Source organism: Aquarana catesbeiana, linkage group LG07 (genome assembly GCF_042186555.1).
Source record: "Aquarana catesbeiana isolate 2022-GZ linkage group LG07, ASM4218655v1, whole genome shotgun sequence".
NCBI classification, from domain to species: domain Eukaryota; kingdom Metazoa; phylum Chordata; class Amphibia; order Anura; family Ranidae; genus Aquarana; species Aquarana catesbeiana.
The window spans coordinates 151,516,430-151,531,628 of NC_133330.1; the positions used below are offsets into that span (position 1 = coordinate 151,516,430).

At 44.3% G+C, this 15,199-nt stretch overlaps 1 protein-coding gene across 1 annotated transcript in view; it reads right to left on the minus strand.

The window, feature by feature from the left end:
* The window catches only part of LOC141103295 (cytochrome P450 2D15-like), a 110,430-nt gene that overhangs the window by 37,319 nt on the left and 57,912 nt on the right, over positions 1-15,199 (minus strand). Inside the window, exon 5 of the mRNA XM_073592721.1 lies at positions 6,812-6,985. Coding sequence (XP_073448822.1) covers positions 6,812-6,985 — 174 coding nt within the window. The remainder of the gene's footprint in view (positions 1-6,811; positions 6,986-15,199) is intronic.

The window sequence follows — 15,199 nt, forward strand, 5'->3', positions numbered from 1 at the left end:
AAACAGCTGTTCCGCAGACCTAATCAAAATGCTGAAAAATGAATACAGCACGGAATTGAGTGACCTGGACAAAGAGATCGAGTCACTGAAAATAAATGGACATCAACTCGCATCGAATATTGATTTCCAAAGAAGAGAAAACGAGTTGATGCAGTACTTGGAAAATTATAATAAAGACATAGTCGTGAAAAAAGAAAATAAATTCTATAAAGATAAACTTGCTTTCTCGGGAGGATATGCCTATCGCTGGCCCAGGGGCCATAACAACAGACAAGGGAGGTACCCCCCGAACAAACAAGAACATGAAAACATCATATAAATCTGACTCGGATGTTTCAGTATCATCATCGTCAGTTTCATCCTATAAACCACCATCTAAAACAACACGGGGGTTACATGGAAGGGGACGATTACCCAAACGAGGAAACAGCCATGAACATCAAAATAATGGAGGGTCAAATAAAAAACGTATGATGTCCCCCCATAAATATCCCCCCAGTAATCCACACTCAGACCAAGTGGAGGGAGCCTCGGGTGCTTCCTTTTCAGGAACCAGTATACCACTACCTATGTTTGAAGACATGGGAGTAGGATCCCAACGGGAGCTGGGTGCCGTACCCAAAACAATCCAAGGTCGTAACTCTAACTTGGGCCCAGCCCCTTTAGGGAATACCCCCAACCCTCCGACTACCCCTATGATACAGCGCACTGGAAAGATGGACCCGTTTGTGATCAAACAGCCAACAATGGGTCGGGATTAGACGTGATTAACCTATCATCATATCAACTCACACCAATTGAACTGGAGGTCCTGAGGCTGGGACTTAGTTTCTGTCCCTCACAACAAGTAGACAAATTCACCCTTGTGAAGGATTTACATATGTTCGCAAGGAACCTCACATATAAATACATATTTGATATCGACAAGGGCAAAACGTTGAATCGAGATGAAGACCCCTATAAGGGATTTAAGGTACAAGATTTTAGGGCACTTAAAACATTAATTCAACTGTTGGACGAAAATGAAGGCTATGGAAACTCGGAAAGTTCCTCTTCTGAAGAAGAAGAAGTAGGTCCAAGTTTACCTTTAAGACCCCTAAAATTTAAAAACAAATCTCAGAAGTTCCCGAACCTTCAGAAATGCCCAGCTGTATGGGCCTTCTTGAAACAAACTATGAAGCAAATAGAAGCCATACAATTTCCAAAACATAACAAAGAATTTGTCATCAGTACAACGGTCGGCTTTGGAAAATCTGATGAGGAGGGATGAATTGGTGATAAAACCATCGGATAAAGGAGGAAATGTGGTGGTGATGAATAAGGATAATTACATCGAAATGTGTTTAAACATACTCAACAACCGTGAATGGTATCAGCAGATCCCACCTCAGAAACTTAATGAAGCAAGATCATGCTACATATCCATTATCGATCAGGCATATTCTCAAGGCCTGATCGATGAAGACACCCGTGAGTTCCTCGAGGTCAAGTGGCCGGTAACACCGACCTTTTACTCACTACCCAAAGTCCATAAGAATCTATCTAAGCCTCCGGGACGCCCAATTGTTTCGGGAATAGGCAGCCATACCGAGACTGCCAGTCAGTTTGTGGATGGCTATTTGCGTCCACACGTTACAAGTTTGCCATCTTATCTTAAAGATACGTTGGAATTACTAAAAATTCTTGAGGGACTCACTGTACCTCCGGGAACGATCTTGGCGGCCATTGACATAGAGGCCCTTTATTCGAGTATACCACACAAGCTAGGTGTGGCAACGATTGCAGAGTTCCTGAAAGAAAGAGACACCAACAGTTGGGAGCTGTGCCAATTTATTACAGTTTTATTGGAACATATTCTTACCAATAATATGTTTCTCTTTAATGGCGTTACCTACCTCCAGGTACAGGGGGTAGTGATGGGGACATCATGTGCCCCATCGTACGCCAACCTGTACCTGGGGGGATGGGAACGCAATCTTTTCTCGAGTGAGGAGGCCGCGATGTACCTACGCCATATCCTCCTGTGGCGGAGGTACATCGACGATGTCCTCCTCATTTGGACGGGGTCAGCTGAGCTACTTAATAGCTTCATGGAACTTCTCTCTCATAACAAATTCAATCTCAAGTTTACCATCCAATTCGATACAACGACTATCTCGTTCTTGGATCTACGACTGGTGCTTAGAGAGGATGGCTCAATTTTTAGTACACTGTACAGAAAGGAGACGGCTGGTAATACTGTTTTGCATTTTGCCAGCTCCCATCCTCGCACATTAATACATAGTATACCTTATAGTCAGTACCTCCGACTACGACGGAACTGCGCTAGAGATGAGGATTTCGAGAGAGAAGCGAGAGCACTATATGATCGATTGCTCAACCGAGGTTACAGTAAAAAAGTCCTCAAGAGGGCCTATCAGCGGGCCAAACAAAACCTACGTGATACTCTCATTTTCAAACACAAAGTACGGGACCCACATCCCACTACAAAACTAATCACAACATTTACAGCACATCAACAGGAAATTCGAAATCTGATCAGTAACAATTGGCACTTTTTGTCTGAGGATCCAGTCATCTCAAAATACGTGGCCAATGTGCCACAAATTACTTACAGGAAATCACGGTCCATTAGAGATGTGCTAGTCCATAGTCACCTGCAACCTTCAATATCATCAGCAGGGGCAAAGGGCGGGAATGGCACCTTCAGATGTGGACATTGCCAATTCTGTCCATGGATAAAAGAAGGGAGTGGGTGTCCCCTCCCAAGAGGAGACTTTCACAAATTGAAAGGATATGCTGATTGCACCACAACGGGCATTGTGTATTTAGCCATGTGCCGTTGTGGTGCATTCTACATAGGTAAAACGAAGCGTCCGTTTGCTAGAAGAATACAGGACCACTTATATTACTTAGACGCAGGGTTACTTTATACCCCCATTTGTAAACATATTGGTCTATGACATAGCTACGACCCCAACTTTGTGTCCTTCTTTGCCCTGGAGGTCATACCTGACCCAGAGAGGGGCGGAAATGTCGATAAAATGATCTTGCAGCGTGAGGCCAGGTGGATATATAACCAACGGGCGACCAGTCTGCCTGGCCTCAACACTGCACTTGCATTCAACCCCTTTCTGTGATGCTGTCTTCCCTGCAAAAAAACGTCTATGTGACTAAGTAACAACTGAAATTATGGATGGAACATATATTATATATCTATATCTGCCATCTGATACTATGAGCAGACCTTCACCCATTTTCAGTTGTAGAATACCATAAATACTCACTAGATGCTTATTTTTCATATATGAGAATACCATGAATACTCACTAGATGCTCTTTTTCCATATATGACTCATCCTGTAGCAAAGGGTTATGCTATTTATAGACAATTGGAATTACAGGTTTAATCCATTACATACTGATCATATATGCTACCTATATATTACTGCAGGCAGGCTCCTATCCACCTCTAGTGGCACAATATCATTTATGTCCACTAGATGGTGCTATTCCCCAACTATGATATGTTGATTAAAATATAGGCTGATGAAACCAACAAACATCTCCACCCCCTTTCCTTCCCCTTTTTTTTTTTTTCTTCCCCTCTTTTCCCCTACTTCCCTTTTTTCTGCTCTCTTGTGCTTCACCTAAATTATGACGGTCTTGATTAGAAGATTATCTAGGGAATCATGTATAAATGATGTCTATATTATATTCTGTTGCTGTACAAAAGCTCTTGTATTAACTCAAGGTATCCGGTCTATGTTAGACCTATTTATATGCTCTCTGCCATTCTCTGGATTACCTCCGCTGCTTGCTAGCAACGGTTGCCTTTTGTGGTAGGGGGACTCGGACGTCCCTGCCTAGGGGGTGGAGCCTTCTTTCCTTTCCGCCCCCAGCTGCCCGTCACGCCATTGGCGCAATACGGGCAATGTACGTGCATCGTTGGGCATAGAACGCGGCTGCGTCCGCTCCCCTGATGCGCGCGCATTCCGACAGGGACGTCCGGACCGGAAGCAATGCCGGAGGTCAATTCTGACCTGATTGCTTCCGGTGGGACCACATCATTCAAAAGATGGAGGCGCCGGTGCTGTCTGCTAGACGCATCCTGCGGCCATCCATCGCAAACGGGCGGACGCCCAATCCTGCAATGAGGAGCTGTTACAGCCCCCCTCCCTCTACTCTCTACGCTTAGGGGTAAGTTTAAATCAATCTGGACGCACTTGTCTCTTTTTTATATTTGGATATGCCTTGTACTGGGGGGCCCCCTACCGTATCTTAAGGGGTTATTCTACAGGGTCCTTGCATTATTAGCATTATAGGCATAGTTATACCGATGCCTATATATATATTTTTTTTTTTTTTTTTCCTGCAGTTTAAACAATTATATACCCAGTAGACCTTTTTGAAATGGTTTAATATACCTTATGTACAATATAACCCAGTGGGCGTCATATGAAATTTTCTTATGTGTCTGACCATTCATGGTCACTAGCATTTTTTACAATTGATCTTAACTAGTGTGATTCATGGGTTTCCCGACTTTATTTAAGCACGGGTTATCAGCATATAGTGCCCTGAATGTGTGGTCCAGGCCTCCTACTGGTATTGTTTGTCTGGGATCTGGCACCCAGAGACAGTCCGTATTGGTTGGTTCAGCGGTTGGTGTCCAATGAATGGTGGTTTTAGTCTTATTCCTTGAAATTGTAATAGTAGGTGAGCTATAATTTAAAATAATTGATGTCCGTTAGGATCTGATGTTGTGTATAACCATTGTATAATCTGAGACTGTTTATTATTTACACAGTGTAAATGAATCAATTGCATCGTGTCTAGCCCTGATAAAGCGAAATTTCTTTTGCGAAACATGTTGGCTTTAGTCACGCACGAATTCTGGATTCTACTACTGGATGGTTATATGTTTGTATATGTATTGACAATACTATTTTTTATTATATCTCAATAAACATTGTTAAATTTTATCAAGCTTGTTTGATTCTCACCTACGCAACTCAGTATTTTTCCTTAAAAGTCCCATCTATTTGAGGAGGGGGACTGCCCATTTTTTCCTTTCCTCCCCCCCTCCCCCCCCCTCCTCTCTATCTCTATACAAGGGACGCTGACCGGGTAGGGGGGACCGGGCGCCCGTGAGTGACCTCATCAGCCGGCGCCCGGCGGACCATGCAGCTCCCTGTGTCCTGACTCCTTCGCCGAGCCCTCTGCTGGCCTGCAGATGCCGCTCCGAGACCATTGCCGTCACCCGAGGTACCTCCACTTCTCCCAGCAATGGCTACGGCCGTCCTGAGGGAGGGGCCTGCGCCAGTACCCGCAGATCGTCCACGCCGCAAGCAGGGGAAGGCCCCGCACAGCTTGCCACCGAATCCTGAGTCAGGGCTGATGGAGGCCTGGAGGGGGATGTAGAGGGGACCCTCTGGGCCGGGTCCCACCAATACCGAGGATTCCTCGGAGGGTCCGATATCGGGCTCCCTGTGTGGCGGCTCACCCTGGGGGTCACATTGGGGCTAAATCGCGCAGGAGGCTGAGACCTCCTCGGATGTGGCGAAGCAGGGGCATAAGTAGCAGGTCCCTGCCCTGACCCCTTAAGCACAGCAGACAGCTGAGAATTCAGCCACTGCGGGCCATTAGCCAGGGCAGCCGAGCGCAGCTGCCCCAGGAGTCTGTCCAGATTCTCCATACTGTGTGCAGCACAAAAAGAAAAAACTTTCTGTGCCGTTACCTCTTCTCCTGCTGCCCCCACAATGATAATACTCCCCCGCCCCCTGAGGATAACCCAGTACCCAGGCCGCACCCCCTTACCCTTCCATTGCCTGTGATAGCCACCCCCCAACCTGCACATTAGCAGGAACTGACCAGTGCAACCTGCCCAGCGACCCCCCAGTCATGTGGGCCCTGCACCTAGGTTCCCTTTGCTCCGGGACTGTTCTTTTAAAAAAAAATAGTTCTTTTTAAAATAAAAATAAAACATACACCAAAAAATTACATTACTGGCACCCCTCCAACCACCACTAAGGTGATTGCTAAGTTTTTTGGCCTTTTGGTCAAGAATCAGAAATCTATTATTAAAATATAAACAAACACTCTAGTAGTCACTTTACAAAAACTCATAAGGAATTTTCAGTTCAATTGGTGTTAAGATTTACTGTATTACTGTATACAGTATATGTAAATCCAACCAACAACCCTAATTTGTTCCACTTTGTTTTTTTAAATATGCTATTGAAAGTATTTTATTATATGTTTGGTAAACAGTTGAGCCTGCCATAAATCCAGTGCTGTACTGCATGCTATGCACTCTGCTGAGAATGGAAGCAACACTGGTGGATTGGGTTGATATCCCACTGGAAGTATTTTTGGCACTGACATCACTCAACAGGGCCAGTGGCACTGGTGCAGCAGATGATGGAACCTTCTGTTTCTCACAGGTAAGCAGTGCCACTGCATTTTACCACTGATCACCAATGTACCCTATGTCGGAAGGATCACTATGGCACCCTGTGAAAAATTGTATCATGTGATTATAGTATGTCCCTAGTACAAGCTTACAAAGTAGTAAAGTGATAAAATGAGAAGAGAAATGAAAATACCTGGTAATCCAAAAATATAAAGAATTATTAGAAGGTTCCCCACTGTAAAAGCTATAATATGGTTAGCAAGGAGGACATCCAGCTGTGTCTTCCCTTTCCTCCTACAGGATTAGGTATGGTAATACTTGCAGTATCCACTTCTAGTGGTTAATCTGCACTGTACATGTACACTTTTTTTCCTTATGTTGTACCAGTTATTTTACCTTTTCCATTTCTAGTAAATAAGCATCAATGAAATCGCGAATATAATTGGGGTTATAGCTTTTCCTGTGTTCTGAAATGATTTCCTTTAAGAATGCCATTGCATTGTGATCTGGTTTAAGAACATAGTCAGCAAGCCATGGAATATTCAACAGCCAAGGAATTTCATTTGTAACCTAAAAAAGAAAATCAAATAAGTTTTTTTTGCTTTAAAATTAATGATAAAATAAAATTATTCTACAAACCTGTTCTTGTTTAATATTTGACTCATGGAAGCAATCATAGCATTTGGAGTCTTTTTTTTTTTTAGGGCATTTGGACTTTAGTCTCTTGTTTATTGTAATTATCTAGCAAGCTGACTTCTTCCAGGTTAGTGATTCACCAAGTTGTGAATAAAGAACAAATATAACACCCAGGAGCTTAGAAAATTGGTAATGGCAGCTCTCCTATTTCTAACCTAATAGGTCAGAGGTAACATCAACTCCTGTAGGGAAGAAGGTGTGCATTGCATTCCACTTTTGAGGGTAGACCCACTAACCAAAGCATAAAGGGATTACTCTGTATGGCGTGATAACATCTTGCACCATGAAGGCTATGTTGATAAAGGCAACATAAAGGAACCTCTCCTTCCTGTACACACTATGCTACTGGATGGGTGAATATGTCACCATTGCTGCTACTAATGGCTGACGGAAAGTGAACACTTGAACCCTATTTGTAGACTAATGCCCCGTACACACGGTCGGATTTTCCGACGGAAAATGTGTGATAGGACCTTGTTGTCGGAAATTCCGACCGTGTGTAGGCTCCATCACACATTTTCCATCGGATTTTCCGACACACAAAGTTTGAAAGCAGGCTATAAAATTTTCCGACAACAAAATCCGTTGTTGGAATTTCCGATCGTGTGTACACAAATCCGATGCACAAAGTGCCACGCATGCTCAGAATAAATAAAGAGATGAAAGCTATTGGCTACTACCCCGCTTAGAGTCCCGACATACGTGTTTTATGTCACCGCGTTCAGAACGATCGGATTTTCCGACAACTTTGTGTGACCATGTGTATGCAAGACAAGTTTGAGCCAACATCCGTCTGAAAAAATCCTAGGATTTTGTTGTCGGAATGTCCGATCAATGTCCGACCGTGTGTACGGGGCATAAGTGCCAGTACTATCTTAGGCGGCAGTTGGGTGTTGTATTGTGAGAGCATACATAAAAATAGGGTCTGTCAAGGAGACTTGAATCTAATCTTTACCCTTTAAAGGGTTGGATTGAAGATGGGAGGCTGTCGGTGGCCCTTGAGGGTGCCCTCTAGTCTGGTGGGAGGTGACCTCGGGTGCTGGAGGGACACTGTACAACACACGAAGGATATCCTTTCTGGAAGAACGTGAGCAAGTGTGAGGACAGCAGGAGGAGGTCAACATGTTCAGGAGTTCTCCAGTAGGGATGAGCCGAACACCCCCCAGTTCGGTTCGCAGCAGAACATGCGAACAGGTAAAAAATGTGTTCAAACACTGAAACACTGTTAAAGTCTATGGGACACGAATGTGAAAAATCAAAAGTGCTAATTTTAAGGGTTAATATGCAAGTTATTGTCATAAAAAGTGTTTGGGGACCTGGGTCCTGCTACAGCAGTAGTGTCACTAGGAGGGGCCAGAGGGGGCCATGCCCCCCAACATTATACTTGCCCTCCTATGTGCCCCCCCAACTAAAAAAATAGACGCAGGGAACATGTATGGACTGAGCCGCTATGTTGCTGGCTCCAGCTCCACCTCCTGAGTCTACTCCCGGCCACTGGTGACGTCAGAGCCAGCATTGATGTTTCTCTCTCCCCTCCTTCCTCTCTCGCACTAAATGATACACAGCTGATTTGCTCCTTCTCCCCCCTCTCCTCTCCTGTGTGTGTACCACGGGAAGTGTGAGCTTGTTAGCTTCACACTTGACTTCCCTGTAGCACACACAGGAGAGGGGAGGGGGAGAAGGAGCAGATCAGCTGTGTATCATTCAGTGCAAGAGAGACATCAATGCCGGCTCCCGGGCTCTGAGCTGTTCCATGAGAGAGATGCTCTCAGCTCAGAGCCATGCTGGAAGGCAGACTGCATTCAGCGCTGACAGGAAGCACTAATGGGGTCTGCTGCTACCAGTGACACTCCTGCCCCTCAGCCCGCCCCTGCGTGTCCAGAGATCACAGAACACCAGTTGCAGGGCTAGAGGATCACATTCATGTGACCTGTGCAGCACAAGGAGGGAGGGACCCTGGAAGCACCTGATCAGTATTATCCACCCATGCTGTGCTTGTGCTACAACCCCTCCCACTTCCCCTGCTGTCTTGATTTCAGGCAGCTCCAGGAGGAGGAAGCCAGACCCCTCAGCTTTCTAACTCCCATGTGAGTCTCTTTTTATGTATACTTTAATGAGGTGAGAAGAAGGTTGTGTAGCAGGCAGCTTGCTGAGTGATAGGTGTGTGGTTTAGTGCAGGCAGTGCTCTCCAGAGGGGGATGGGACAAGGGGAAAACATACTCTTATAAGTTATATATGTTGTAATTATCAGGCTGTTAGATCCTCAGCATCAGAAGACAGACCTCATACATTGATTTATATTAGCAAAAATCATGTTTATTATAGAGACTTCTGTGATAGGGAGAAAAGAATCCATGAGATCTGTGTTCTGTCCTTTCCTGTCTCTGCCAGCTCCATCTTTAACCCTTTTGGCTCCTGCACACTAGTTTTGCCTTCTGAAGAGCAATCAACATTTAGATTGCTCTTTAGAAAACATTAGGCAGGTGGTGAGAAGGTGTTGTATCACCTCCTCCCCGCCTGCTTTATCTCCTTGAACCCCACACTAGTACACCACAACTGTGCATTGCAGAGCAGCCCTATTCACTTGAATGGGTTGTGTTCAGTGGTTGGTAGCACCTGCCAAAAGCCAAAGGTTCCTACCATGACATAAAACGTCAAGACTACAGCATGTGTACACCTCCAGCTTCTGCCTATGCAGCTAAAAGGTTAGCAGTTGGGGTGGTAAAAATGTGGCTCAGTTGAAGTATTTTACAGCCCCCTAACTTCTAGTGCAAATGAGCCCTAACATTGCTGGTGTGGTGTCACAATCAATCTCAATATAAGTAAAGTGAACATTCCCTCTCCCTCCTCATGTTACCATAAAGGTTTTTTCTTACTAATCTGATAAATATATATGCCACCAATGTAAGGGCTCATTTACATTTGCAGTAAGGGGGCAAAAAAGTAGGAATTTGAGCCATGGTTTTATTGTCACCTGAACCACTGTACATGATCCCTGCAGAGCCTGGACCAGCTCTGTGACATCAGTCGACAGCAGGTTTTTGCGGAGGGGCAGAGCTGAAACAGTGATATGCAGAGTGGGGAGCACTTTGTGGATTGTCTGTGGTGTAAGCTTATTACTGGTTGGAAGCCTCTGTGGAGGCTCTCAAAATTTAAAGTTAGGACTACAGAAAATGGGGTGCCTTGATGGGGCTCTGTAGCTTAGGCATGTATTTGCAAATGTATGCTGACTAAACCCCTGTTTTATAACACACGCTATTGGACAGAATAATTTATTTGGTTAGCAGGCTGGTCAGTAAGTTGACCTGAGAATGTCTTTGGTTTTGTTTTGCATGTGTTGCCCTTCCATGTGCTCCTTGCTGCAAAGGCCAGTTATAGGTGAGGGCAGTGGCCATTTGTTTGTACTGAAATTTGAAAGTACAATACTTGAACGTTCAAATTTTTTTTAATTTTATTCTTGAAATACATGGGTATAGGTATAGAATTGTGTTTTTTAGTTAGCCCCCTTACTTTTGTCCCTGTCCCCCCATGTGCCCCCCCCCCTAAATATGAAAGTTGTGCCCCAGGGGACATCAATGCAAAAAAAGTTTTTAAAATAGCCGTTTTTTCGGGAGCAGTGATTTTAATAATGCTTAAAGTGAAACAATAAAAGTTAAATATTCCTTTAAATTTCGTACCTGGGGGTGTCTATAGTATGCCTGTAAAGTGGCGCATTTTTCCCGTGTTTGGAACAGTCCCTGCACAAAATGACATTTCTAAAGGAAAAAAAAATAATTTAAAACTACTATAATGAATTGTCTATGGGAGAAATCCAAAGTGCTAATTTTAAAGGCTTATACTGTATGCATGGTATTTTCATAAAGTGTTTGGGGACCTAGGTCCTGCCCCCAGGGGACATGTATCAATGCAAAAAAAAAAAAAAAACGGACGTTTTTTTCGGGAGCAGTGATTTTAATAATGCTTAAAGTGAAACATTTGTTTAAATTTCATACCTGGGGGGTGTCTATAGTATGCCTGTAAAGTGGTGCTTTTTTCCCGTGTTTAGAACAGTCCCTGCACAAAATGACATTTCTAAAGGAAAGAAAAATTCATTCAAAACTACTAGCGGCTATAATGAATTGTCTGGTCCCAGCAATACAGAAAAAAGTCATTGAAAAAAAAAGGCATGGTATCCCCCCCAGTCCATTACCAGGCCCTTTTGGTTTGGGAACCCCAAACCAAAATAAAAAAAAAATTGTGTGGGGGTCCCCCCAAATTCCATACCAGGCCCTTTAGGTCTGGTATGGATATTAAGGGGAACCCTGCGCCAAATTTTTTCAAAAAAATGGCATAGGGGTCCCCCTCAAAATCCATACCAGACCTATGGTCTGGTATGGATTTTGAGGGGAACCCCATGCCAAAATTTTAAAAAAATGGTGTGGGGTTCCCCCAAAAATCCATACCAGACCCTTATCCGAGCACGCAACCTGGCAGGCCACAGAAAAAGAGGGGGGACGAGAGAGCACCCCCCTCCTGAACCGTACCAAGCCACATGCCCTCAACATTGGGAGGGTGCTTTGGCATAGCCCCCAAAACACCTTGTCCCCATGTTGATGGGGACAAGGGCCTCATCCCCCTTGCCCGGTGGTTGTGGGGGTCTACGGGCGGGGGGGCTTATCGGAATCTGGAAGCCCCCTTTAACAAGGGGACCCCCAGATCCCGGCCCTCCCCCCCTATGTGAAATGGTAAGGGTACCCCTACCATTTCACAAAAAAAGTGTCAAAAATGTTAAAAATGACAAGACACAGTTTTTGACAATTCCTTTATTTAAATGCTTCTTCTTTCTTCTAGCTTCTATCTTCCTTCGGTTTCTTCCTCCATCTTCTTGTTCTTCTGGTTTTTCTTCCGGTGCTCTCGTCCGGCATCTTCCTCCGTGGCGCCGGCGTCTTCTTCCTTTCTTCTTCTTGGGCCACTCAGCATCCACCATGATGGGAGGCTCCAGCTGTGTGACGCTTCTCCTCTTCTGAAGGTTCTTAAATAACGAAGGGTGGGGCCACCCGGTGACCCCGCCCCCTCTGGACGCACGGGGACTTGACGGGGACTTCCCTGTGGCATTCCCCGTGACGTCAGAGGGGGGCGGACAGGGAAATCACCGTGCGTCAGAGGGGGCGGGGTCTAACGCGTTCTCGCAGATGACAGTTCTTATATAACTGAGGGCGGGGCCACGGTGACGTACCCGGATGACCCTGCCCCCCTCTGATGCACAGGGACTTCCCCATGGCTTTCCTGGGGCGTCAAAGGGGGGCCCCTGCGAGTGGGGGCCCCCTGTTACCATTTCAAACAGGGGGGGCCGGGATCTGGGGGTCTCCTTGTTAAAGGGGGTTTCCAGATTCCGATAAGCCCCCCTCCTGTAGACCCCCACAACCACCGGGCAGGGGTTGTGGGAATAAGGCCCTTGTTGACAAGGTGCTTTGGGGGCTCCCCTTAAAATTCCCCTTAAAATTCAGGTCTGGTTTGGATTTTGAGGGGGACCCCTACACCATTTTTTTTTTAAGATTGGCGCAGGGTTCCCCTTTCAGGCCTGGTATGGAATTTGGGGGGACCCCCACGATATTTTTTTTTTTTTTTTTTAATTTTGGCTTGGGGTTCCCCTTAATATTCATACCAGACCCAAAAGGCCTGGTAATGGACTGGGGGGGGATCCCATGCCTCTTTTTTCAATGACTTTTATCTGCATTGTCGAGACCCGACAATTCATTATAGCCGCTAATAGTTTTAAATGACTTTTTTCCTTTAGAAATGTCATTTTGTGCAGGGACTGTTCTAAACACGGGAAAAATGCGCCACTTTACAGGCATACTATAGACACCCTCCAGGTACGAAATTTAAAGTAATATATCACTTTTATTGTTTCACTTTAAGCATTATTAAAATCACTGCTCCCAAAAAAAAGGCAGTTTTTAAAACTTTTTTTTGCATTGATCCATGTCCCCTGGGGCAGGACCCAGGTCCCCAAACACTTTTTATGACAATACCATGCATATAAGCCTTTAAAATTAGCACTTTTGATTTCTCCCATAGACTTTTAAAGGGTGTTCCGCGGCTTTCGAATTTGCTGAACACCCCAAATTGTTCGCTATTCGGCGAACAGGCAAAAACCCAATGTTGGGGCTCATCCCTATTCTTCAGGAGAAGTCAGCCGTATGGGCTTGTGAGTATGCAGCCTGGGAGGACTGTGGGAACAGTGTCAGTCTAGGAGGGCTAGTGAAAGGGGCAGCAGCAGCCAGGCGGGCTGGCAGTGCCGAAGAGGTGGTGCTGGGATCCGTACTCATAGGGATGTAAGCTGGACACTGGAATTTGCTACACAACCAAAGGGGCCCAGGGTCCCTACTTGTAAAGGGCTCTTGCTTTGATCTGAGTGCTTTGCCAGATTTACTAAAAGTTTCCCAGCTGAGTCTGTGTTCATTTTGCAAGCATTTTGGGTTCCTAGTAGATGATAGGCTCAGCAATGGCATGCAATGCCAAGCTGCTGCTAACAGAGCAAACAGAATATTGGCATGCATTAACCACTTGACAACTGGGCACTTAAACCCCCTTCCTAACCAGACCAATTTTCAGCTTTTGGTGCTCTCACATTTTGAATGACAATTACTCAGTCATGCAACACTGTATCTTTATGAAATTTTTGTCCTTTTTTTCACACAAATAGAGCTTTCTTTTGGTGGTATTTAATCACTGCTGGGTTCTTTATTTTTTGCGCCGTAAAAGAAAAAAGACCGAAAAATCTGTAAAAAAAATACATTTTTCTTGATTTCTGTTATAATATTTTGCAAATTAGTAATTTTTCTTCATATATTTTGGCCAAAATTTATACCGCTACATATCTTTGGTAAAAATAACCCAAATCGGTGGATATTATTTGGTCTTTTTGAAAGTTATAGAGTCCAAAAGCTATGGTGCGAATATCTGAAAATTGATCACACCTGAAGTCCTGACGGCCTATCTCATTTCTTGAGACCCTAACATGCCAGAAAAGTACAAATACCCCCCAAATGACCCCTTTTTGGAAAGAAGACATTCCAAGGTATTTAGAAAGATGCATGGTGATTTTTTTGAAGTTGTCATTTTTTCCCACAATTCTTTGCAAAATCAAGGTTTTTTTTTTACTTTTTTTTTTTCCACAAAATTGTCATATTAGCAGGTTATTTCTCACAGACCGCATATGCATACCACAAATTACACCACAAAACACATTCTGCTATTACTCCCGAGTATGGTGATACCACATGTGTGAGACTTTTACACAGCGTGGCCACATACAGAGGCCCAACATGCAGGGGAGCACCTTCAGGCGTTCTGGAGCACCCAGGCCAATTCTGACATTTCTCTCCTACATGTAAAAATCATCATTTATTAGCTAGAAAATTACTTAGAACCCCAAAACATTATATATGTTTTTTTAGCAAAGACCCTAGAGAATACAATGGTGGTCATTGCAACTTTTTATCTCGCACGGTATTTGCGCAGCAATTTTTTTAACGCGTTTTTTTTGGAAAAAAAACTGTTTTGTGCTTTACAAAAACCAAAACTGTAAAGTTAGCCCAATGTTTTTGCATAATGTGAAAGATGAAGTTACGCCGAGTAAATAGATACCCAACATGTCACCCTTCAAAATTGCACGCGCTTGTGGAATGGCGCCAAACTTTGCTACTCAAAAATCCCCATAGGCGACGCTTTAAAATTTTTTACTGGTTACATGTTTTAAGTTACAGAGGAGGTCTAGGGCCAAAATTATTGCTCTCGCTCTACCGATCGCAGCGATACCTCACATGTGTGGTTTGAACACCGTTTTCATATGTGGGCGGGACTTACGTATGCGTTCGCTTCTGCATGCGAGCACACAGGGACAGGGGCGCTTTAAAAATTTTTTTTTTTTTTTTTTTTTTTTTATTGTTCATTTTACTTTATTTATTTTAGTTTGATGCTTTTTTCTAAAAAAAAAAAAATTTTGACCACTTTTATTCCTATTACAAGGAATATAAACATCCTTGTAATAGGAATATGGCATGACAGGTCCTCTTTACAGTGAGATATGGGGTCAATAAGACC